This window comes from Microcaecilia unicolor, chromosome 10 (assembly GCF_901765095.1).
Source record: "Microcaecilia unicolor chromosome 10, aMicUni1.1, whole genome shotgun sequence".
NCBI classification, from domain to species: Eukaryota; Metazoa; Chordata; class Amphibia; order Gymnophiona; family Siphonopidae; genus Microcaecilia; species Microcaecilia unicolor.
Genome location: NC_044040.1, coordinates 186,566,696 through 186,593,399, shown reverse-complemented (window position 1 = coordinate 186,593,399; position 26,704 = coordinate 186,566,696). Strand labels below are relative to the sequence as shown.

The 26,704-nt window shown below is 42.4% G+C and overlaps 1 protein-coding gene across 3 annotated transcripts in view; it reads left to right on the top strand.

The window, feature by feature from the left end:
* VEPH1 (ventricular zone expressed PH domain containing 1) overlaps positions 1-26,704 on the top strand; it is a 130,900-nt gene that overhangs the window by 68,432 nt on the left and 35,764 nt on the right. For 2 of the 3 annotated variants that reach the window (XM_030216379.1, XM_030216378.1), the window contains exons 8-9: positions 1,406-1,800; positions 20,842-20,981. In XM_030216379.1, coding sequence (XP_030072239.1) covers positions 1,406-1,800; positions 20,842-20,981 — 535 coding nt within the window. The remainder of the gene's footprint in view (positions 1-1,405; positions 1,801-20,841; positions 20,982-26,704) is intronic. The other variant, XM_030216380.1, reaches the window with a different exon arrangement.

Here is a 26,704-nt window from a genome sequence, read left to right as displayed (position 1 = left end):
GAGCTTGAACAAGTAATTCTGCTGGTCTCTTACTACCTACTGGCAACAGAGGTCCCACGTGTGGCCAAAACTGACATATGTTCAAGGTTCAATTTATTTGCTTAGGATCAAACCATCAGACATGTTGCCTGCTCCTTGCTTGGAACTCCTGTCACCAGCACATCATCAGAATGTTCTTGTCAGTTTCAGGATGAGCAATCAAGGAAGGTAAATTGGAACTGAACTCTGGTTCTGGAGATGGTTTATTATTTTTGCGTAGTTTGAAGTGATTGTTTTCTCGCAGTCCATGTTAATAAATAATATGTTTTTCTTGTATATTTAACAAAGTTATGCCTATTGTTTTATGTTAAATTTTGCCGTGTAACTCAAAATTAGATCTCGATTCACATGAACATCGTTGTGAAACAATCGTATTGGTACACCAATAACCACCGTGTAATACTCCTATTTTATGATAGAGAGGGAAAAACCTCATACTACTGTCGCCCTGCACGGATATTTTAATCCGGAATAGTGTGAGTGGCGCACTGTTAAAAAGTAATCATAGGTGAAAAAACCTCTCTTTAATTCTAACGAGAACGTGGTACAATGACTTTAGAGATGAAAAAGAGCCACTTATCTCAGTTAGACTGTATGGTCTGTGCTTCGCTGCCTAATCAACTTCCAAGAGTGGGGTCCCGACGGACCCGTTTCGCTGTTGCTTTCTCAACAGTCCTCACCGTCCAAATCTGGAACGGTAAAAACCACAGTAAGCACTCAGGACTCGTTTGTTAAATTTTAACAAGTTATAGGATGCATTTTATGTTTTTCTTGAATTTATGAGATCTTTTAAATGTGGGTTGGGTACTGGGATGGGAAAGAAAACTGTGGATGATGAGGGGACGGTACTAATATGATGGGGATAGTGCAGAGATGGAAAGGAAGTGACTGGGGATGGGTGGGAATGGGGACCAGATTATGTCCCGGTGTACACCTCTAGTTAATGTACTTTAATTACTTTGCATTAGATGTCCGTGTTAATGACATTGAAATTAGTTCTGTGTTAACTCACTAGCATCAAAGTCACTGTGTTAACACGGATGTTTTGCAAAACGTTTGCTACACCTTCCCAAATTGTAGTTAGGATTTTACCCACTAACAACTCTGTGTTCATTTTTGTTGAGTGTTAACATGGAAAAGTAATGAGTTGTTTTGCATCGCATTACTTCATTATCATAAGTTTATGTGTTAGAATTCTTATAAGATAATTAATTTGAATTAAAAGTTCTATTAACGTGTGTAAACTAGATTGTGCATGCTAACAGTGCTCTTAACGCATGTCAGTGCTTAGAAAAGCATTAGCACACTTTGGTCGCATTGGCCTCAAAGTTCAGTACATTTGCGTTTTCATTTGTTCGTATTGCAGGTCGCAGAGTTTAGCTTTGCATGGAATCCGCACAAAGTGTACAAAGGCAAATACTGGACAAGATGTAGAGAATGTAGATTTACAGGCCAATATGCCCTTTCCAGACATATATCCTAGTCAGGAGAATGAGGGACTCCTGCTGTCTGAAGATACTGACGAATCCCAGCCAGCAAGGACTTTGGTTTCATGTTCAAGCGCTACCTATGGAGGTTCTGATAATGTGTCCAAATCTGTTCAAGAAAACTGCCATGAGAATAGCGCAGAGATAATGCGAGATCCTGCCAAAGCTCAGGATAAGCTCTATGTGCACTTACAGGAAAATCTCAATAAAATCAAGGCATTTGTCATGGAAATTGGCAGGAAAATTCCGGTGCCAGATGAGTGTATTATGGAAGGTAAGAAATTGAAATATTTAAAAGTAGTTTGTGGAAATGTTCAGCAAAACCTTTGTTGGAATAGATAAGCTCTTTGAGCAGGTATTGTCCTTCTATGTTAAATTGTACAGCGCTGCGTAACCCTAGTAGCGCTTTAGAAATGTTAAGTAGTAGTAGTAGTATACTTAAATGCATTTGTATAGTGATAGCAGATGAATTAAAAGCACGTGACTCAACTGATAATGAGTTGCATACTGGTTGTGTGTTTAATGCTAGTATGACAAGGTGTTACCGATAAAGCTGCTTGATGGATAAATATGTTCTCAAACTAGATATATCTATGAAATTTATGCCATTTTCATTTGTCTGTCATAGCGCTAACATGCTTACATTTTATCTTATAAAATTAGATCCTCCCTTACTGATGTCTGAATTACGGAATTGCATTATAACTGCAAGGTTTCAAGTAGTTGTTAACTAGCCCCATCCTTTGCAATGCTTTGCCAGTTTATTACCAGTGCATATAAATTCTTATGCTTAATGCGTTGGAAACGTTTTGCAGACTGCAGCTACTAGCTGTGCATTATTGGTGCTGTAAAAATTCATATAGAGAATTTATTCATCCAAATTCTTTCAGGTTTCTTCAAAGCAAATGATGGAAAATTCCATAATGGGGGGAAATTAAGGAGCTGATTTACAAAAGAGAAAAACGTCCAAAAAGTGGCAAAAATCTGAATTTGGATGTTTTTCTCACAAAAAAAGTCCAAATTGGTATTTTCAAAACCAATTTTTAGACATTTTTCTATGAAGTCCATCAGAAGTGCGTTCAAATCACAAGGGGGCGTGTCAGGGGCATGTTAAGAGCGGGATCTGGGCGTTCCTAACACTTGGGATATTTTTCAGCCATAATGGAACAAAAGTGTCCAGGACTTAAACTAAGACATTTTGAGCTAGACCTGTTTTTATAATGAATAAGGCACAAATGGTGCCCTAAATGACCAGATGACCACTGGAGAGAATCAGGGGTGACCCCCTCCCCCCCCCCCCACAAACGTGAATACAAATATGATTTAGCAGCCTCTATGACAGCCTCAGATGTTAGAGCCAGGTCTGTTAGAGCAGCATGCAGGTCCCTGGAGTAGTGTAGTGGTCAGTGCAGTGCACCCTGGTGTGGGGGACTTTGGTCCCTCTCTCCCTGTCACATTTGTAGGGGAAACTGTGAGCCCTCCAAAACTCACCAGAAACCCACTGTACCCACATACTGGTGCCCCCTTCACCCATAAGGGCTATCGTAGTGGTGTACAGTTGTGGGCAGTGGGTTTTGGGTAGGTTTCGGGAGGTTCAGCAGACAAGATAAGGGAGCAATGGTGAGATGAGTACCTGGAAGCATGTTTTTGAAGTCCACTGCAATGCCCCCTAGGGTGTCCCATTTCTCTCCTGGGATGTCTGGGAGACCAGTGTACTACAAATCCTGGCCCCTCCTACATCCCAATGGCTTGATTTTCTACGTTTTCACTTGGACTTTTCTTTTTTTGAAAATGGACCAAAACACAAAACGTCCAAAGCACAAAACCTTGTTAGAAACAGTATTTTCGAAAACAAAAGATGGCCATTTTTCTTTTTTGAAAATGAACTTCTTTCCTATTCAGATTTTGGATGGTTTTTTTGCAAAATGCTCCTCCATGTCACTTTGAACATGTTACTCCAGTATTGGAATCGTTGCATTGGTAGCCAGTTGCTTATAGAGTGGATTTTAAGTTGTTGGTGCTGATTTTAAGTTTCTTGTTGGTTTGACACCTCCATGTTTTCAGTGGGTATGTGAGCTTTATCTTCCCCCCTCCCCCCCCCCCCCCCCCCCGGGTGTTATACTCTGAGGGAAAACAGCTACTTCACTTGCCAGATACGTTATGCAGTTACGAGAATTGCTGCCTTTTTTATTCAAGGCCCAGTTTTATGGAATAAACTTCCTGCTCGGTTATGAAATCTTACAGGTTTACCCACTTTTAAGGAACAGTTAAAAACTCATCTGTTTGTTCAGGCATTTGTTTTCTTGATGTTCTTAATGTGTTGGATTTTGAAGATAAAATGCATCTGTGTTGGTATTGTTTAGTGATTTTATGTATGTTTTATTGTAGCCCACCTAAAAATCAGCAGGCTAGAAATGCTTGAAATAAATAAGTGAAGTTAATAGCAGAAAAATTATGGGGGGATCTTTCAAAGGGATTTTCAGGGGCAAATGAATGGAGAAAAAAAGACTCTTTCAGAATTGAAGGGCTTATTTCCAAAACCTGCTAAATCCATAGCACTGAAAGGGTTTTGGAAATAAGCCCTTTAATTGCCCTGAGCTCTCAGTAGGGAATAGTATGTCAGCTGCAACATATCAAGCAGAAAGAAAGATGGCACTAGAGCAGGGCTGAGGTAAGACCAAAAACACAAGTGTGAGGATTTCATTTTGAAATCTCTGTGTCTGCTTTCCTGAGATTTAACAGGCATACTTATTTAGTTACCTGCACTCCAGCCCATGGGATTTTCAAAGAGGAACTCTACAGAGATTTCCCCTTTAAAAATTAGCCTGCAGGCCCACTTGATTGAAAAATTTCTCTCCGGCCAATATTCAAAGCGAGTTAAGTGGCCAGAAACGGCCATTGACCAGTTAACTTGCTTATCAGCAGCTATATGATCATTTTCAGAGGCATGTAACCGGTTATTTGTGCTGAAAAATGACCTGTTAAGAGTGAAGTGCATGTCGGGGGCGTTTCAAGGGTGGAGCCCAATCTGCTTCTATCTTTATGCACTAATGAATGCCTGGTTAGCTCTGAACATTGAGTTAGCCAGGCATGTGCTAGTCAGCTTTTTAAAAAAAATGGATTTTCAATGTCGGCGACCGGATATAGCCCAGAATTGAATATCTGGGTTCAGCACCAGCAGCGGACATTAACAGCACTGCCCAGTGCCGGCTGAATATCGGAGGATCACAGTGGAGGAGTGGCCTAGTGGTTAGGGTGGTGGACTCTGGTCCTGAGGAACTGAGTTTGATTCCCACTTCAGGCACAGGCAGCTCCTTGTAACTCTGGGCAAGTCACTTAACCCTCCATTGCCCCATGTAAGCCGCATTGAGCCTGCCATGAGTGGGAAAAACACGGGGTACAAATGTAACAAAAATAAAATAGATACTATTGGAGATTCTACATGGAATGTTGCTACTATTGGAGATTCTATGTGGAATGTTGCTACTATTGGAGATTCTACATGGAATGTTGCTATTCCACTAGCAACATTCCACGTAGAAGGCTGCGCAGACTTCTGTTTCTGTGAGTCTACGTGCAGGACGTCAGACTCACAGAAGCAGAAGCCTGCGTGGCCACATTGATGATCTGCAAGGGCCAGGCACAGGCAGCTCCTTGTGACTCTGGGCAAGTCACTTAACCCTCCATTGCCCCATGTAAGCCACATTGAGCCTGCCATGAGTGGGAAAGCGCAGGGTACAAATGTAACAAAAACAAAAAATAAAGATATTTGGAGCAGGGAGCAGGGAGAAGGAGGGGCTTCCATAGATGTTCGATCAGCAGCCTTCAGAGGAGACAGCTGAGAGGGGATAGATAAAGGTTTATAAATGTCGCAGGACAAGCTCCTGTTTTGTTTTATTTTGGATTTAGCTCATGCTTTTTTTGTTCATTTGTGGCTCAAAGCAAGTTGCGTTCATGCATACTAACAATTCCCCTGTCCCAAATGGTTTATAACAAGCTGCATTGTGGCAACAAAGTGCATTATTTGCCAATTAGCAGTTGTTAATTCAAAATAACGTGCTATTTGCCAATAATACAAAAATATGTAAAAATTGACCCTAATGTGCCTTAGATAGAAATGAGCTGCATTGCATACATATATATGCTAAGCAACTCATTATTATATTGTCAAAATATTATATTATATTAAAATTCCCTACAGAAAGGGAATGGGACTTGATATACTGCCTTTCTGTGGTTTTTTTTGCAACTACATTCAAAGTGGTTTACATTATTATATACAGATACTTATTTGTACCTGGGGCATTGGAGAGTTAAGTGACTTGCCCAGAGTCACAAGGAGCTGCAGTGGGAAGTGAACCCAGTTCCCCAGGATCAAAGTCCGCTGCACTAACCACTAAGCTGTGCAAGCTGCCCATATAAGAATAAACAGTAACCCCCCAGATTCTATATAGCGTGACTTGTTGCACATGCAAATCCAGTCATTTACAGATTTGCGCGTGCAACTTAATTAGTTAACAAGCCAATCAGCGCTGATAATTGCCAATTAGCAAGCGATTATTGACGCTGGCATTAATTAGAATTTGCATGCATAGCTGTCTAAGTGTATTTTGTAACATGATGCGAGTAAATTCTAAGTTGCATAGTTGAAAAGGGTGTGTGGCCATGGGCATGGAATGGGCGGGTCATGGGCATTTCTAAACATCTATGCATGTTGTTATAGAATACACCCTGTCTGCATCTAATTTAGGCCTCGGCATTTACACCAAGTTTTACTTGGCATAACTGACCACCACTAAATTTAATCACGAGGATGGGTGCTTGGCATATTCTATAAACTGCACAGAAATGTAGGCGTATTCTATAACTTTATAGAATACACCTAGGCGTATTTCATTTTGGCGCTGATTTTATAGGCGTGATATATAGAATCTAGTCCTAAATGTGGAGTAAGCAGGACAGATTTGGGAAGCTCTGAACCAGGGCAAGCGACCAGGGTCAGTACCTTGTTTGCTTGGGAAAATCCCATTGAAAACTGACCTTCTCAAATCAGCAATAGAACTGTCAGAGATGAACTAATTCTTATTGTTGATAGTAGAAAATGCTTTCAGTCTGACTTCATTGCTCTGGTATTCCTAGTACAAAATTAATGCACCCAGCAAAAGCCTGGAATCCTTTCCAAGAAAAGTTATTTCATATTCCAGTTGAGTCAAAGACCTATTTTCTAGCCTGGAAAGGGTGGGTGGAGGACTTTCACATGGCTAAATATTAAGTCACTTGGAATTCTGGGCATGAAATATCCACTATTACAGTAGTAAAATATATGAATAACTAGCCGTTCAGCACGTAAAAACAGGCTAGTATAGGAGGGGGGTTGAAAAGCCCCGCCGCCGAATTCGCCGCTGCCACTCCCCCTCCAAGTTCATCCCTCCCCCCCCAGGAGCCGTCGCCACCCACCTTCCACCCGGTCGGGCCCTCGCTCCGCTATTGAAACAGCGAGGGCACGCAGCACACAGCTCTACTGCTGAGCTGCCGTGGCCTTCCTTCTTCTCTGCCTGTGTCCCGCCCTCGTGTGAGGTAACGTCGTTGAGGGCGGGACACAGGCAGAGAAGAAGAAGGAAGGCCGACGGCAGCTCAGCAGAGCTGTGTGCTGCGTGCCTTCGCTGTTTCAATAGCGGAGCGAGGGCCCGACCGGGTGGAAGGTGGGTGGCGGCGGCGACTCCGGGTGGGGGGAGCATTAGCGATGGCGGTGTCCCTCGCAAATGCGCAGTAGAGACCCTCTCTGTTCCGCCCTCGTCATCACGTATTGACGCGGGGGCGGGGCAGAGAGGGTCTCTACTGCGCATTTGCGAGTGAGTACGACACTCGCCATTTATATATATTGATAAGAGATGCAGAATGAAACTGAAGTTACCATTATAAAAAGATCCTAGAAGTACCATAAGAACAAAACTTTCCACATGTTTTTTATATTTAATTTCAAAAAAGCAACACTGTGCTGCAAAATTCTCAAACATCCCAACAATCTGGGTGTCAGATTCAGTTCTGCTTTGCTTCATGGTCCCAGGCCTCTGAGGAGACATGCTCTTCCCACAGTTCAGTTTTATGTTATTTAGGGCTTCAACGGCAGCAACAGATTGTAAGTTTCTATCGGTTGCAATGAACAAATTTGTAACCCCTTTGTCTAAAAATGACCAAATGCACTTGATATAGAATTTCACCTTCCGTATTTCCCTACATTTGGTGAAGTAAAACCTCCCTCTGTATTTTTGGAATTGTTTCAATTTCGTGTACTCTTTTGCTGTTTCCTGGAAATTCCTAGAGTAAGGACGTATTTGTATTGTAAAGTCAAAGATTTATATGACTCATTCCAGATGCAGTCAGGGAACTGCATTTAGCTTAAATACCCGAGAGGCTACTGGTTAATATTTCTGATATTGCATAACCTACTTCAGCCTCATTTCTATGAATTCCAGTTAGATAGGGGTGATTCTATAACAATGTGTCTATATTTAGGCCCCTGGAGAGTGCGTATATGGTACCTATTCCTCAGAATGGACTCTGTCTACCACCACTATCATTTGTCGCCTTCCACTGCGTTCCAAAAGAAGTCAAGATCTTTGATCTCTATTGCAATGACTGGCCTAAGTAAGTAGGGTGGGGGATCAAAATAGGGGGGAGGGAAACAACCCCAGTACCCTCACGGTCCTTGAGGGCCACAACCCGTCAGGTTTTCAAGATTTCCATACTGAATATGCATGAGATTGATTTGCATGTGCAGTAAAATAGATCTTATGCATATTCATTGTGGAGATCTTGAATACCAGATTGGGTTGTGGCTCTCCAGGACCATGATTGCCCACTCCTGCTGTGTAACCTGTAATGTTCTTCAGGAGTCTGTTCTGTCTCCAACTCCTTTAAATTGCAGATGAGGACTCAAGACACTTTAGTCCAAAAGAGGCTGGTTCTATTTGAGCTGGAAACCTAAATATAGTCCATTAAACCTGCCAATAATTAAGGCATGGATGCAAGTGGAAAAAAAACAAGCCTTAACCACAGAAGATATCTGGGCCTCGAACTTAAATTCTGGATCCAAAGTGAAGTCCAGCATTCTGGAAGAATAAACTGGTACCCAGACGGTACTGGTGAATAAGAAAGAGATGGGCACCAGCCTGAGATCCACATCATGGAGCATTTAAAGAAGTGTAGGTTAAGTCATTGGTCAGTAAGCCATTGGGACAACTCTGGCAAACAAACATTCAGCAGGTCTAAGAGTCTGAAGGATGGACATACCGGAAAGCTGAATATCATCTGTGAAAAGAATTAACTAATATTGGTAAACTGAGTGTAGCACGAAGACTCAGGAAGAAATTTAAAGGAGTTAGAGACAGATTGGACTCCTGAAGAACATTACAGGTTAGAGCAGGAGTGGACAATCATGGTCCTTGAGAGCCACAACCCAATCCGGTATTCAAGATCTCCACAATGAATTATGCATAAGATCTATTTGCATACAATGGAAACTGCACATGCAAATCAATCTCATGCATATTCAGTGTGGAAATCTTCAAAACCTGACTGGGTTGTGGCCCTTAAGGACCGTGAGGGTACTGGGTTAAATAAGTAAACCTTGCCTTGTCTTTAGACATCCTGGAACTTAAGATGACTGGATCCAATTCAGTATTGAACCCCTGATCCCCAGTTGATAAGGTTAGCCATGGTCGATGACAATTTTTACAGAGTCCAAATATCCTCTAACCTGACACAGTAATATTACCAGACAAGTTTCTATACTGTGATCTCTCTGAAACTAAACTGATGAGGGTGAAGTGTGCTTGTCTAGTCATAAAATTCTGCAGCTGAGTAAGGACATTCTTCTGTGAAATCTCAGCAGCAAATGGAACGCTAAAGATTTGGCAGTAATGAGTAGGATTTGATGGGTTCAAGGAGTTGTTTTTCAGCACAGGACTAATCACAGCTCCTTTCCAATGGATAGAACATATCCTGATTCCAGACTAGGGTCAACCGGTAGAGCTCCAACATCGGATTCTTTATAAAAGAAGAGGGCATAGGATCGGGAGCAGAAGTTGCAGATGACATGGACTAAAGAATATTTGTAAGCATGGAAAGGGTAAGGTTATTGAAGGAATTACATATACCTATGAGAGCTAAATTAGAGTCATGGTCTGTATCCACATTAGATAACGAATCTACTTTGTAGACAACTACAAAGCATGGAAGATATGGATATTTGCTACACTAATGAAAAATTAATGGCTCTCCAGCATGTGATTGTGCCTATGAAGAATAGATCCTGGAACATGTGATGACTGAATGCCGAATCCATAGATATGAAAGAAATATCACAGCAATATGTTCTGCAAATCCTGATATTGTTTTATGGCTCACCCACTTAAATACGACATTAGAGCTGTTATATTTACATCAGTCATAGAAAGAGAAGAAAAAGAAACAAACAAATGGTCAGAGAAAGGATTTTGGAATCAGAATTTTATTAGAAATTTAGGGTCCATATTCTGAATTTCTGAAATCTCCATGAGAGTTGTTATATTAGGAAAAATTACATATTACCCTTCAGTGTGACGTCATTGTGTACAGGGTAAGGAGCTTACTGTCAACACTGTACCACGAGCTATGCAAGTGGTATGGCCGCACAGAGTGCAAAAATGGAAGGACGCAAAAGTTACTCCACTCGTTAGCATGGCGACATATGTGGGGCAGTGTGTGGGCAAGTCACACAGGACACCAGGGTTACCGGTGAGCAAGTCACACAGGGCACAACTATAGCTTGATGCTATCCTGCTAAGGTCCACCTTAGGAGTCAGCAGTCAAGAAAAAGATCTAGGTGTCTTTGTAGACAATACGCTGAAATCTTCTGCCCAGTTTGCGGTGGCAGCCAGAAAAGCAAACAGGATGCTAGAAATTATTAGGAAAGGGATGCAAAGTAACACCAAATATTATAATGCCTCTGTATCGCTCCATGGTGTGACCTCACCTTGAGTACTGCATTAAATTCTGGTTGCCGTATCTCAAAAAAGATATAGCAGAATTAGAAAAGGTTCAAAGAAGAGCAACCAAAATGATAAAGGGGATGGAACGCCTCCCATACGAGGAAAGGCTAAAGAGGTTATGGCTGTTCAGCTTGGAAAAGAGACAGCTGAGGGGGGATATGATTGAGGTCTATAAAGTCTTGAGTGATGTAGAACAGGCAAAAGTGAATTGATTTTTCATCCTTTCAAAAAGTAACATAGTAACATAGTAGATGACGGCAGAAAAAGACCTGCACGGTCCATCCAGTCTGCCCAACAAGATAACTCATATTTGCTGCTTTTTGTGTATACCCTACTTTGATTTGTACCTGTGCTCTTCAGGGCACAGACCGTATAAGTCTGCCACACACTATCCCCACCCCCCAACCACCAGCCCCACCTCCCAACCACCGGCTCTGGCACAGGCACAGACCGTATAAGTCTGCCCAGCACTATCCTCACCTCCCAACCACCAGCCCTGCCTCCCAACCACCGACTCTGGCACAGACCGTACAAGTCTGTCCAGCACTATCCCCGCCTCCCAACCACCAGTCCCGCTTCCCACCACCGGCTCTGGCACAGACCGTATAAGTCTGCCCAGCCCTATCCCCGCCTCCCAACCACCAGCCCCGCCTCCCAATCTTGACTAAGCTCCTGAGGATCCATTCCTTCGGCATAGGATTCCTTTATGCTTATCCCACGCATGTTTGAATTCCGTTACCGTTTTCATTTCCACCACCTCCCGCGGGAGGGCATTCCAAGCATCCACTACTCTCTCCATGAAAAAATACTTCCTGACATTTTTCTTGAGTCTGCCCCCCTTCAATCTCATTTCATGTCCTCTCGTTCTACCACCTTCCCATCTCCGGAAAAGGTTCGTTTGCGGATTAATACCTTTCAAATATTTGAACGTCTGTATCATATCACCCCTGTTTCTCCTTTCCTCCAGAGTACACATGTTTAGTTCAGCAAGTCTCTCCTCATAGGTCTTGTAACGCAAATCCCATACCATTCTCTTAGCTTTTCTTTGCACCGCTTCAATTCTTTTACATCCTTAACAAGATACGGCCTCCAAAACTGAACACAATACTCCAGGTGGGGCCTCACCAATGACTTATACAGGGGCATCAACACCTCCTTAAAGACTAGGGGACACTTGATGAAATTACATGGAAATACTTTTAAAACAAATAGGAGGAAATATATTTTCACTCAAATAGATAAGCTCTAGAACTTGCTGCTGGAGAACGTGGTAACGACGGTTAAGCATGTCTGTGTTTAAAAAAGGTTTGGATGAATTCCTGGAGAAAAAGTCCATAGTCTGTTATTGAGATGGACATGAGGGAAACCAGTGCTTGCCCTGGGATAGGTAGCATGGAATGTTGCTACTACTTGGGTTTCTGCCAGCTACTTGTGACCTGGCTTGGCCACTGTTTGGAAAACAGGATACAGGGCTAGATGGACCATTGGTCTGACCCAGTGTGGCTATTCTTATGTTCTTGAAGTATATTAAAGAGTGTAGAATAAATCCTCATTTACTTTGTTATTACTGCTTAATGTATACTATCCCACATCACCTTTTGTACTATAAATCACAATAAGTTGTTAGCAACATTGAACCTGATCTATTGGGATAATGTTGGATATCAATTGTTTGTGCTTTTTGTAGAGGTGTTAGGTTTCTCTTGTCAATAGAACTATTGCTTTTGACTCCAGGGACCAGGGAGATAGTGTTTGAATTGTTCTAGGCAGAGAAGGAAATAAGGTGTTACCTGAGTGTGGTTGTAAAAGGGTAATTCTGTCCGGGATAGTAGACTTACTTCATGGGAAAGAATTTTGTCTCTTGGCCATATTCAAAGGGAGAGATTCTCCCCCTTCTGCAATAATGTTTTCTTATCCAGTCCTTTTTACAGGATTTTCTATCTCTCTCTCTCCTGTCAACCCTGCCCCCTACACCTGGAACATCCTTTGATCTGCATCCTAAAAGTCTCTCAAAGGCTAATGCACACATTCATGTGAACAGCAAATGGACAACAAATGGCAGGAGCTCATTGTCTTTCACTTGCTTGGTCAGAGGAAGGTGGGGGGAAGAGGTGGGGGTACTTGCTTCACCTGGCCTGCTTAATATCATTGTAATTTACAGAAAAAAGAGAAATTTCCACTTCTCATCGTCTGTACATTAATTCTTAGATATTAGATACTTAGCAGCACTGAAACTGCTTGGTTCAGGCCTTCATAAGTACAATGTACACCTCCACCAACACAATCAATCAATCAATAAATAAATAAAGATGGCAAAAGGCGAGACCTCAAGGGTAAACAAAAGGAAGATCAAAATATTCTTGATTGGAGTTGTAATCAATTGATAAAGCACTTGGGCATTACAACTATGTATAAGGTTCAGTGAGTCACACTGGGAGACACAATATAAAGTGGCGCTCCGGCTGTATATCTCTCCCAGAAGGGCCTTCCATATGGGGCTCTCTCCCTGGGGGGAGTGCCCTAAATGTCGGGAGCCTGGGGCCACCTTGGGACATATGTTTTGGACTTGTAGAGGTATAATGCAATATTGGAAGGATATAACACAGTATGTTTCAAAAATTTGGACATCAGGGTGGAACTATGATTCAGGTCTGCTATTGGGACACCCGATATTAGTCCACCCCATCCCGACAGGACTAACAGCTTTTGTAAATAAGTCTATTATAGTGGCTAAACAGGTGATCCTCTCTGAGTGGCTTTCCCGACATTACCCTACATGCTCCCGATGGAGAGCCCGCATGATCACACTTGTGCGAGTTGAAAGGATGGAAGTTGCAGATTTCAAATCTAAAATAGGATTACAATTTCAGAACATCTGGAGCCCATTTCTTAATACGCTGTGCCCGAATGCTAGGAGCAGACTGTTGAACTTCTAATGGGACCTATATGGCTGGACTCAGAAAGACTGGAAGGGGGGAGGAGATTGAGGGGGGGAGGGAGATTTCTCAGGGGGGGAAGGGAAGGGGGGGGGTATTAATCGAAAAACGTTTTGGTCGTTATGTTTCTGTATTTACAATGTTTTCTTTATTCAATAAAAAGATTAAACACAAGGTTCAGTGAGGCATGAAGACATTACCATCAACCTTTCGACCATACTGTCAGAGCTATTCAATGTTCTCCTAGTTCAGGGTAGGGTATATTCTAATACCAGTATACTTGTACCACAAATTTCATTTATTTTCATATTTGAATCCTAAAGGTAGAATTTAACATAAAAGGGAATATGATGAGTAACATTTTTTGGAATATTTTGTCAAGTATGTTTGTGCTGGGAAACATTTTTAATAACAATATTTCAGTGACTTTAGGCATCAGAATAAAAAGTGTCTTGGTTTGCTATTTTGTTTTACTGATAATGCCTAGTACTGAATAAGACAATTAAAAGGAGTAGCTCTACCCCTGCTGTGTAGGCTGCCTACCTCGCTGGTAAAGTTGAGCACGTGAAAAGTCAGGAATTTATTTAGAACACATGGGAATCGGTATTATCAGTTTAGATCTTTGATGCAAACTGATATTAAGAGAAATAAGTTACAGTTGATTTCATAATTTTTTAAAAACTATATTGATATATAGAGAGACATTTCTTTCACAAACAGCACCCTTCTCAAAATAACCTAGTTAAAATATTAAAATATAATGGCACTGGGCTTTTTTTCTAAACATATACCTACTTTTTCCAGCTTTTGATACCATTCACCATGGCCTTATATAAGGGGAAGGGGATGGTACTTGATATAACGCCTTTCCGTGGTTACAATCAAAGTGGCTTACGTACTATATACAAGTATTTATTCTGTATCTGGGGCAATGGATGGTTAAGTGACTTGCCCAGAGTCACAAAAATCTGCTGTGGGAATTGAACCTAGTTCTCCAGATTTTCAGTTCACTACACTAACTACTAGGCTACACCTCCACCAGGCTCTGTTGTTGCCTAATATATTCCACCTGTATCCCTTGTCCCAACCCATTCACTACCACCTCTTGAACAATGGTCAACTCTTAATAATTGTGAAAATAAATGGCCACAGCTTTTATTGATTAATATATGGTAAACATTCAATAATACAAAAAGAGATAACAGAGCCATTTCGTATCCAACTTAAAATAACCTCTCAAGCATGAAGGGGTACCAAATTTTGTCTATCCACAGGACTATCTCTGGCCATTGTTTATTCCTGCTCCATGATGGAAACTGAATAATAAATCCCAGTATTCCATTCCTGCCCTCTAATAGTACTGGATGCGTTCTTGTAGCTCAGCCTGTTTATGGGGACTTGGCCCCAGCTAAGGCTATCTTATGTGGGCACACAGGCACATAAATTGCCTTTATAAAATAGGCCTAAAAGGGTGCTTGTTTGGACTTCTCATGTAGGCATCCTGTTATAAATCAAGCTTTATTTAGCTATCCTCCAAGCTTAATCTGCAGACCAGTGATGCGGCTCAATGCAGAATGAATGTGTGCCAGTTTTCCCTGGTTGTTTGTTGGTAAACTATAAGGTTTGTAATATAAGGAAAGCTGTAACATTGAGCTAGGGCCTACCTTGTGTATATATTCCCTGGCCACTTCTGCTCTGAGCCTTTCTTGTTTCTCCCGTCCCTCTAGCTGCTGTTATATGAGGAAAGATTCAGTAGTATCTTTTTGGACCATTAACCTGGTGAAAAAGATAATGCCTACCATACGAGCAGGAATGCTTCCCAAGCCCAGCCCCTTTCGAATCTCTCCTTTCCTCTGATCAAGGTTCACTTAAAACACCAGGGGTAGTGAGCCAAAAAATAACCCTCAGAAGTCTCATAAATTCCATCCATTTCTATTTGTTTACTCTTCAGTCCCTCAGGCACCTTGACTTCTTCAAACTTATAGTCTCCAAGCCACAGGACCTCACTCCAGGGCATCTGTTACTCCAGCTGTGAGCTCCAACTCTCACTTGGATAAGGAAGAATGCAAATTAGTCTAGGCCTCTTTTTCCTTTGCCCTCAGAGTGGTTTGGTTCATCGGGATCCAACTCCCATAAGGCCAGGAATGCCTCTCCTCAATACAATACCCTCTATTAGAGTGGCAGAAAGGAAGGAAAAAAGAAAAATAATCCTTCCAGCTCTTTGAGTTGTAGACCCTTACATGACCTATTTCCATTAGGGCGGGGGGAGCCACCCATGTATACAATTCCTAGATAGGGGGCAATTCTATAAAGAGCCACCTAGTTTTAGGTTGCAGTAGGGCATTTAAATGGCAGTATTCATTTAAACATGAAAGCGACCGCATATGCATATAAATGACCTCTTAGAATATTGACTAGCAGAAAAGTACATGCCATGATTGGATGGTGCATACTTTGCCAGTGGGCTCACACATGGGCAGGGTTTGGGTAGAGCATGGATGGCTCACACAAATATGTGTGTAAAATATGGAATGCCATTGTTTACAGATTGTTTGTGCAAGCATTTCCACCAGTTATAGAGTTGGTGTAAGTGATTGTGCCTTCAGTGTAAGTGCATTTTCAGTCATTTATGCTAGAGGCGGTCGATTGGGGGGGAGGGGCTTGGTGATGCGGCGGGGGGAGGGGTTGGGTGATGCTGTGAGGAGGGAAGGGGATAGGGGGCGGGGCTTCATGATTTTGCATCGCGCGGGGGTTGTTCAGGTGCAGGGGCAGTTAGAGGTCTCTCGCAGGCACACCCCCCCCCCCCCCGCCCTTCATTATGGAAGTTTTTTTTTTAAATTTTTGTTACACTTGTACCCCGTGGTGTCCCACTCATGGCAGGCTGGTACTTATTTTTACCTGGGGCAATGGAGGGTGTGTAATGATTCCTAGTCAGGCTACGGCCCCCTCAAACCCACCCCCTCCCGCGAACCTGTCGATCCCCCCCCCACCCCGGAACGCCGAAAAATACCGCCGCCGCCGTTGTTGTGCTACCTTCCCTTCCCTTCCTGTAGGTTGTTCAATCATCTTCTTAGAAAGTTTAACTCCTCCCCCTGCCTGGTTCGTTGTTTGTTGGAGGGGGTTGCAGTCCCTTCACTCTCTGTGTTCCGCCCTTGACGTCATGATGTTTGATGCGAGGGTGGGGCATAAAGACTGTGATTTGGAAGGCTTCACCACCATGAACTAACGAACTGTTTAGGGATGACTTCAGCAGGTTGTCTTCAGAACGTTGAGGTAGCGTTTTATGTCCAGATGGGGCGTGGCTGAGGGCGGGTCTATGAGTTAGGGTGAGTGGTCCTGATTGCCTAGCCTAAGAAGACTACAGGAGTTGAAGACTACAGGAGTTCAGTGCTTCACTGCCTTGCAGTGAGCTTCAGAATGTTCAAGGTGGGATTTATTTATATAGATGATGGAAATAATTGAATGATTGTAATAAAGATAAAAACTCTCCAATTTAGGAAATATTATAATCAAACTTCTGCCTGTCTCCAAAGCAATTTGGTGTAATTCTCAGAGGAATGTTCTGATTTCCACACCCCTTTAAAATGTTTGCAAGCTGCTTAGAACTGAAAAGGTGTTAGCGGGATATAAGCCGTAATGTAATGTAATCCTGATGCCAAGATATTATTTAAAAGCATAGTAATCCACTGCTTAACCTCTACCGGAAGATTATTTAATAAGTAGTGTGGACAAGAGTCCAACATACAGGAGGATTTAGAACATTTCCTTATCAGCATCGACACGTCTTCCAAACTGACTGATGAAAAAGTTGGCCAAAATCTATCACCATAAATTTCAGTATTTGTTTCAGCTACTACTGGGGATAGATTTTTTTTAATATATATAGTACTAGATTCCTGAAGTAGTGCACTTTTTGGTTGGTGTAAACGGACGCATGTACTTTTAGGCGCTAGAAAATCAACTAAGCGTATTCTGTGCACTGCACATAACTCAAGAACATGCTTAGTTGGAACTGTTTACTGCGCGGATTTTATAGGCACCATATATAGAATTTGGCCCTAAGTGCTTAAGTAGTGCCGTGCTTTCCCACTCATGGCAGGCTCAATGCGGCTTACATGGGGCAATGGAGGGTTAAGTGACTTGCCCAGAGTCACAAGGAGCTGCCTGTGCCTGGCCCTTGCAGATCATCAATGTGGCCGCGCAGGCTTCTGCTTCTGTGAGTCTGACGTCCTGCACGTACATGCAGGACGTCAGACTCACAGAAACAGAAGCCTGCGCAGCCTTCCACATGGAATGTTGCTAGTGGAATAGCAACATTCCATGTAGAATCTCCAATAGTAGCAACATTCCATGTAGAATCTCCAATAGTATCTATTTTATTTTTGTTACATTTGTACCCTGTGCTTTTCCACTCATGGCAGGCTCAATGCGGCTTACATGGGGCAATGGAGGGTTAAGTGACTTGCCCAGAGTCACAAGGAGCTGCCTGTTCCTGAAGTGGGAATCAGTTCCCCAGGACCAAAGTCCACCACCCTAACCACTAGGCCACTCCTCCACTAAAAAAAAATATGTTGCTATATCATCAGCTGGTTGTTCTTTATGAGCTGCCAACCTGGAAGTGCCAGTTAACTCCCTTACCAAATTTAAATGATACCTTTTGATCAGTAATTGCTGAGCCCACCAAAGCTGAATAAAAATATATACTTGCATTAATTCAACATTCAGCTGCAGGCTCAGATTCATTTTAAAGTGTTATGTTTAGTTTTTAAGATCTTAATGGGTGCTTGTCCAGAAGATTTATTTCAGTTGGTGAGAATATTACACTTTAAAGCAACCTCTAGAAGGTGTAATCAGTTACTCCCGGCTTCTCCTGTCCATCCCTACAACCAAGAATGTGAGATTTAAGGCTTTATTTTCCAACTGTTTTCTACATTTAGCTGTTCAGTTATGGAATGGTCTTCCGGTGGAATTGCACTCAATGAGTTGTTGTTAGTCTTTTCGCAAAGCGTTGAAAATGTATTTGTGTAAGTACAGTATGATGGTATGCTTTATAAAAATTTTATTTCTGTTATACTTTGTAATTCCTGATGTGCGTATCAGCCTCTTTTGATATTGTGCACTCACCTTGAATCTCAGTTGAGAGAGCTGGTGGGTGATAAGTCTCATATAGCATAACAAAACATAAATGTCTGTTAGCACGGGCTAAGCTTTAGTAAAAGGGGCCCCTTAATGCGACAAACATTGTGGGTGTTCCCAGCATTTGGCGCTGTTAAAGGTACCACATTAAGTGCCCTGTTTATGCATTTTTAACACACCTACAACTATCATGTGTGCTAACCATGTAGGCGCCTATAGGGATATTATAGGTGCATACATTGATTAACAAGCGTTCATGGTTAATGTGTGTTAAAGACGCTAACACATCTATAATGCGGCTTAGTAAACAGGCCCTAAATTTGCAGATACCTCATGGTACTGAGCTTGCAGTTAGCGTGGAAGTACTTAGGACTAGATTCTATATATCTTGCCTATAAAATCGGCGCCAAATCAAAATACACCTAGGCATATTCTATAGCATAAGCCTACATTTCCATGCAGTTTATAGAATACACCAAGCGCCATTCGCATGACTACATTTAGTCACAGGCAGTTACACCAAGTAAAACTTAGTGAAAATGGCGACGTGTAAATTATGCGTGGACTTGCGTGTATTCTATAACAACTCACATAGATTTTAGAAACTCCCATGACCCACTCATTCTAAGCCCATGACCATGCTCCCATTCCTATGTGACTTAGAATTTACATGCATCATGTTATAGGCTACACTTAGTTCTTCACTTAAATTCTAATTAATGCCAATTAGTGTCAATAAGTGGTAATTAACGACACTGGTTGGCTTGTTAACTAATTAAGTTGGGAGTGCAAATCCAGAATATGACTGGATTTACATGTGCAACTTAAGTCGTGCTATATAGAATCCGGGGGTTAGTGCCTCCTGTTAGAAGGTGGTAAGTGGTCCTGCGCTAATTACAAAAGTGGTGATTAGCATGCATTATTTGCTGCACTCTAATCACACAGCACCTTCCATGCTCATTCCCCATCTATGACATGCCCTGTATTACAAAAAGCAGTTAACACACAGTTTACCATGTGGTTAACTGCAAAAACACTGCAAAGTCCCTTAACACGGTCTTGAGCTAGCAGTTACCGCCTGGAAAAATCATGCATTAACCCCTGAATTCTATTTAGGCTGCCCAAAGTTGGGCATGAGGGTCCTAGATGTGCGCACAAACTAATTAATTAGGTACTAACAATTATTAGGTTTAATTAGAGTTAATTGGCACTTAATTGGTACCAATTTGGTTTTGCAGGTGCATTTTCCCTAGTCGCCATTTTATGTCATCCGCGCCTAAATTTCATAGCATGCAACTCATAAGGGGGCATGGCCATGGAAGGGGTATGGGGAGGTCAGGGACAGTCCCACAAGTTAGGCATGCTGTTATAGAATACTTGGATTCGCATGCCCAGAAGCCATCAGTTGGCTGCAAGGATTTATACAAGGTTTCAGCAGGCATAAGTCCTCGTGCCCAAGGTTGGGTGCAGGAATCCGCTCTAAGCGTTATTCTATAAGGTCACTTAGCACTAAGTGACCTGTATAGAATTGGCAGCTGGTGTGGCTCTCAACGGTGCCTAACTTTGGGTGCCATTTACTGAATCCGGCCCTAAGGTCCAGATTCTGTATAACGCGCCTAGGGATCTGTGCAGAAATCCAAGCATATTCTATAACTATGTACATAACTTAATTGGCTTAAAAAGCTAATCGGCGTTCATAACAAGCCTTAACGAGCAGTAATTGGCAACACTTAAAATTGAGGCGCATAAATCCCTAAGCGTATTCTATAATGCACTGTGCTTAAATTCTAATGTACACAGGCAAAAAGGGGCATGATTATAGGCGGGAAAATGGGTGGTTCTTGGGCATTCCAAACTTTACACACCTAGTTACAGAATATGGTCCAGTTTTGCGCACAGGGATTTATGCCACTTTTTGGTTGGTGTAAACGGACGCATGTACTTTTAGGCGCTAGAAAATCAACTAAGCGTATTCTGTGCACTGCACATAACTCAAGAACATGCTTAGTTGGAACTGTTTACTGCGCGGATTTTATAGGCACCATATATAGAATTTGGCCCTAAGTGCTTAACGGCTTAATAAAAGGGCCCCAACGAGTAGCTGTGGGATGCATCATACACCCAGCAACACTGAATGCCTGAACAGAAGATAAACTTAGGCACTTATATTTCCAATTAGTTAACGTTAATATTATGTATATTTGTTTCTAGATACTGTTAGAAGTTGTGTAGCAAAGCTGTTCTTCAGCTGCCCAATGAAGGGTCATTACTGCCTATACAGTAAATCCAGTTTTACTCTCATCAGCCGGCAACCTCAGCTCTGGATCCATATCATGTTTCTCTTTCAGCAGGTGTGTGCCATCACCACGTAGGAAATCAGCCTAGAGATGAAAACTAATGAAGGTTTTAGTTGAATGTTAACTGTATGAAATGTACTGTCATTCTGACTGTTAATATACAGCTTTCAGGGTCCTGTGGGTTTTTTTCCCCCCCTCCTCTTCCTTGGGTGTGGATGACTCAACAGTCATCTTTTTAGCATTCCAGCAGTAAAACTGACATCCTCGTGTCAACTCTTTATATATTCTCCATTACACTAATTTCAAATGAAAATGCCTGTGGTTAACAAGAATGAAAACCAGAAAAAAAAATGTTTTGTTAAGTAATATAAATTTCAGATTTGCTATGTCATATTTCCAGATGACAAAATTATGAATATTTAGGGGTCTTAGCCACAGTAAGCACTAGCATGTGCATACAGCACCTTAAAGTGCCTTACTGCAGGATGCACTTAGGCGTCCCATGGTAATTTTGGCATTAGCGTAGGCTTCCCAAATGCTAAAAAGTAGATTTTATTTCTTAATGGTGGGGGCGGGGTGGGGGCAGAGAGTAAGAGTGTTCTGTGCTAATTGTTTGTTGCAGCTACATTTATTTTTGTTATATTTGTACCCCGCGCTTTCCCACTCATGGCAAGCTCAATGCGGCTTACATGGGGCAATGGAGGGTTAAGTGACTTGCCCAGAGTCACAAGGAGCTGCCTGTGCCTGGCCCTTGCAGATCACCAATGTGGCCGCGCAGGCTTCTGCTTCTATGAGTCTGACGTCCTGCACGTACGTGCAGGACGTGAGACTCACAGAAACAGAAGACTGCGCAGCCTTCTACATGGAATGTTGCTAGTGGAATAGCAACATTCCATGTAGAATCTCCAATAGTATCTATTTTATTTTTGTTACATTTGTACCCAGCGCTTTCCCACTCATGGCAGGCTCAATGCGGCTTACATGGGGCAATGGAGGGTTAAGTGACTTGCCCAGAGTCACAAGGAGCTGCCTGTGCCTGGCCCTTGCAGATCACCAATGTGGCCGCGCAGGCTTCTGCATGCGCAGCCTTCTACATGGAATGTTGCTAGTGGAATAGCAACATTCCATGTAGAATCTCCAATAGTAGCAACATTCCATGTAGAATCTCCAATAGTATCTATTTTATTTTTGTTACATTTGTACCCTGCGCTTTCCCACTCATGGCAGGCTCAATGCGGCTTACATGGGGCAATGGAGGGTTAAGTGACTTGCCCAGAGTCACAAGGAGCTGCCTGTGCCTGGCCCTTGCAGATCACCAATGTGGCCGCGCAGGCTTCTGCTTCTGTGAGTCTGACGTCCTGCACGTACGTGCAGGACGTGAGACTCACAGAAACAGAAGCCTGCGCAGCCTTCTACATGGAATGTTGCTAGTGGAATAGCAACATTCCATGTAGAACCTCCAATAGTAGCAAGTAGCAACATTCCATGTAGAATCTCCAATAGTATCTATTTTATTTTTGTTACATTTGTACCCTGCGCTTTCCCACTCATGGCAGGCTCAATGCGGCTTACATGGGGCAATGGAGGGTTAAGTGACTTGCCCAGAGTCACAAGGAGCTGCCTGTGCCTGAAGTGGGAATTGAACTCAGTTCCCCAGGACCAAAGTCCACCACTCTAACCAGAGAAGGTCTTTACTGCGCATTTGCGAGTGAGTACGACACTCGCCTTTTATATATATTGATAGAGATATGTGGAAATTAACAGTTTATTGCATCTTTAGCTTTGGTTCAGCATCTATAGCCTTTTTTCTTCTGAGAAGTGTTTTGCAAATAGGGGATACCACCTAATTAAGGGGTCCTTCTACAAAGCTATGGTAAGAAGTGGTGTGCGGTATTGTGGGTGTGTCCTTTGTGCGCGCGCTGGGCCACTTTTTACCGTGGCTGGGAAAAAGGCCATTTTTTAATGGGCTTGGAAATGGGTGTTCAGAAACATTAAAACTAGCATGCGCTTATTTACAGCCTGAGCCTTTACCGCCAGCTATTGATTTAGCAGTAAGGGCTCACGTGCTACCCGTGCAGTAACCATGCAGTGAGCACCAACATGACCACGCTGCCAATTACTGCTGAGAACGCCCCAAGTTAAAAAATAATAAAAAATATTTCTACTTCGGGATTTGGCGCACGCCAAACTCAGAATTACCGCTGGGAGCACATGCTACCCTAACAGTAGTGCTGATTTGGTGCATTTGCCTTTGCACGGCTTTGTAAAAGGATCCCTAAGGGTGGTACCTATAATCAAGATTCAGCTTTTCTCTCTGTCTGTCCACCTGTATGCAAAGCTATGCCTATGGAGAGTTAAGCAGCTGGAGATCAAGTACTATCAGTGGAGATTTCCACTTTCCCACTGGCTGAAGAAATGACTAGACTCATGGTGACAGATGTTAAAAGAGTTGATAGTGGTTCCTCCTGCCCTTCCAGAAGAAGAAGCAGGACCTGAAGTAGACCAAAATAAAGAACCAGTGGAGATTCCCACTCCCTCTCTGGCTGAAGATGTGGCTGGACTTGCAGTAATAGACATGAAAGAGTCTGTTGAAGTTCCTCCTGTCCCTCCAGATGAAGAAGAAGTAGGACCTGAAGTGGACCAAATTAAAGAGCCACTGGAGGTTCTCATTTCTCCACCAGCTGAACAAGCTGGACTGGTGATGACAGACTTCGAAGAGTTGGTTGAGGTTTATCCTGTGGCTGAAGAAGAAGTGGGAACTGAGGAGGACCAAATTAAAGAGCCCGCGAAGGTTTCTACTTCTCCATTAAGACAATGCTGGATTGACAGCTACAAGAAATAAATGGTGGCCTAGCGAAAAAGTGAGAGGGAAGAAAAGTAAAGGTCAGGAATGTACGAGAAGGATGGAAGAGTGTAGGAGATCAGGAGAGAGAAGGGAAGAGAAAGATGAGTCAAACACACGGCACTATACTCACTTCACAAGCCATATCTAATAATCAGAACCACACAGTCCCGTAACTGCCATATACTCTCTTTCAGTCCTCCCTCCATCCCTATCTCCATCCACTCTCTCAGTCCCTCAACTCCATCCATTAATTAGAACTCCCCATTCTCCTTCCTCAGCTCTCATAATCCCCTATCCACTCTCTCACTCAGGTATTGCCATTCTTATTCAGGCATCTAACAGTTATCACCCAGCAATCTCCTCACTGAGCTTTCACATCCATTCATTCATGCTCTCGCTCAGTCCTTCAGACAATCATTCTGCCCCCATGCATGCACTCAATTCTTCAGACACTCATCCCCCCATGCATGCATTCACTCAGTTCCTTGACTAAACTTCCTTCCACTTGGTGGCTCAGTCAGTCACATGCACACATATCCCCTTCCAAGGATGCAGTCTCCCTTTGTGCTATGGCTAGAACAGGAGGAAGGCAACTCCGGTCCTCGCGAGCCGCAGGCAGGTCAGGTTTTCAGGATATCCACAATGAATATTCAGGAGATAGATTTGCAAGCACTGCCTCCATGGCATGCAAATCTATCTCCTGCATATTCATTGTGGATATCCTGAAAACCTGACCTGCCTGCGGCTCTCGAGGACCGGAATTGCCTACCCCTGGGCTAGAAGATGCACATTTCAATCTGTAGATTTACTTTTTTGCACTTTGGTATCCAATCTGTTCTATGCCATGCTGTTGCATTTTCTTTTCTTTTTTAATTTTATTTGAATATTACACACATAGAACACAATACAGGACATTATATCACACATCTGTATAGAGAGGAATTAAGAATAGTAAAATCCAGATAATTTTAAAAATACTCTAAAGCAGTGGTTTCCAAACCTGGTCCTGGGGGCACCCCAGCCAGTTAGGTTTTCAGTATATCCACAATGAATATTTATAAGATAAAATTGCATGCAGTAGAGGCAGTCTTTGCAAATCTCTCTCATGAATATTCATTGTGAGTATCCTGAAAATCTGGCTGGCTGGGGTGCCTCCAGGACTGGGTTTGGGAACCACTGCTCTAAAGCATTGGACTGCTTTTTAGCTATTCATATTTATCAATGATTATTCTTTAATATTTGTTAACTCTACCTTTATGCTTATTCAGCAAAATCAGACGAACTCAGGCCGCTGTTTCTCAGCCCTTGCAATAAAGTTTCATTGATTTCAAACTGACATTTTCAATCCCTTAGGCTATCCACAATGAATATGCATGAGAGAGATTTGCATGCAGAGGCAGCAGTGTATGCAAATCTATCTCATGTATATTCATCGTGGGTATCCTGAAAACCTGACTGGCTCGGTGTGTCCCGAGGACTGGATTGAGAACCCCTATATTACACTGTCTTCATCTAAAAAGTGGTATCAAGCAGCATTTGGACATTTTTCTCACCAAAATGTCCAAATTGGTATTTTCGAAACCCATTTTCCAGACGCTTTTTCTATGCTGTTCATCTGCAGTGCATCCAAATTTCAAGGGCATGTTAAAGGCAGGATTTTGGTGTTCCTAAGTCTTGGACAATTTTCAGCCATAATGGTACAAAATGAAAACATCCAGGACAAAAACTAAGACGTTTTGAGTTAGACCTGTTTTAATAACAACTAAGCCACAAAAAGTGCCCTAAATGACCACTGGAGGAATAGAGGAATGAATCCCCAGCCTTACTCCCCTAGTTGTCACTGACCCCACCCCACCCCCCCCCAAAGATGTACAAGAAACAATACATACCAGCCTCTTTGACAGCCTCTCATGTTATAGCCAGGCCTATTACAGCAGCAAGCAGGTCCTTGGAGTAGCCTAGTGGTCGGTCCAGTAAACTATGGAGAAAGGTACCCAGGCCCATAATCTACTCTGTTACACTTGTGGTGGAAAGAGTAAATCCTTCAAAGCCCACCAAAAACCTACTGTTCCCACATATAGGTGACACCTGCAGCCATAAGAGCTATTGTAGTGGTGTATAGTTGAGTACAGTAGGTTTTTGGTGGGTTTTGGAGCAACGGTGAGATGTGTACCTGGGAAATTTTAGGTGAAGTTCACTGCAGTTCCCCCTAGGGTGTCCTACTGCTCTGCTGGAATATCTGTGTGACCCGTCTACTGCTGGCTCGTCCTACATTCCAATAGCTTGATTTTGTGCGTTTTTCACTTGGCTTTTTTTTTTTTTTTAGATACACACACTTGGCCATATTCTATTACAATGTGCATAAAGTTTAGAGTGCCCATGAAATGCCCATTTCCCTGCCCATAGCCACATCCCTTTTGAACCGCACAAGTTAGAATTTAGGTGCCATTCATTATAGAATCCACTGAGTTAAGCTCATAAGTTCTAATTATTGCTAATTTGTGCTCATTATTCCTTGTTAAGTGCTGTTAAATACACTGATTGCCTTGTTAAGCCAATTAAGTTACGTGCTTTGTTATAGAATATGCATGGATTTCATTGCGGATCTCTAGGCACGCTATATAGAATCCGGCAGATTAGGGCTTAGCACACCTTTGTAAAAAGGTGCCTAAATAGTGCTAAACGTTATGTGAATTCGTGCACACTAAGGGCCAGATTTAGTCAATTCAGCGTCTTTGAACACCAAGTCTCTATCATAAGCATTTACTCACCGAGACATACCTTGGAGATAAGTACAGTTTTTAAGTTTTCTTATCCTGTGGTGAACCAATATGTATTTCACTTCTATAAGTCTTTTTTGAAATTCATAATTGTGCAGTGATTATATTTATGATCGTTGGTGGGTTCTTTCCCATTTGGGTTTTCCACCATG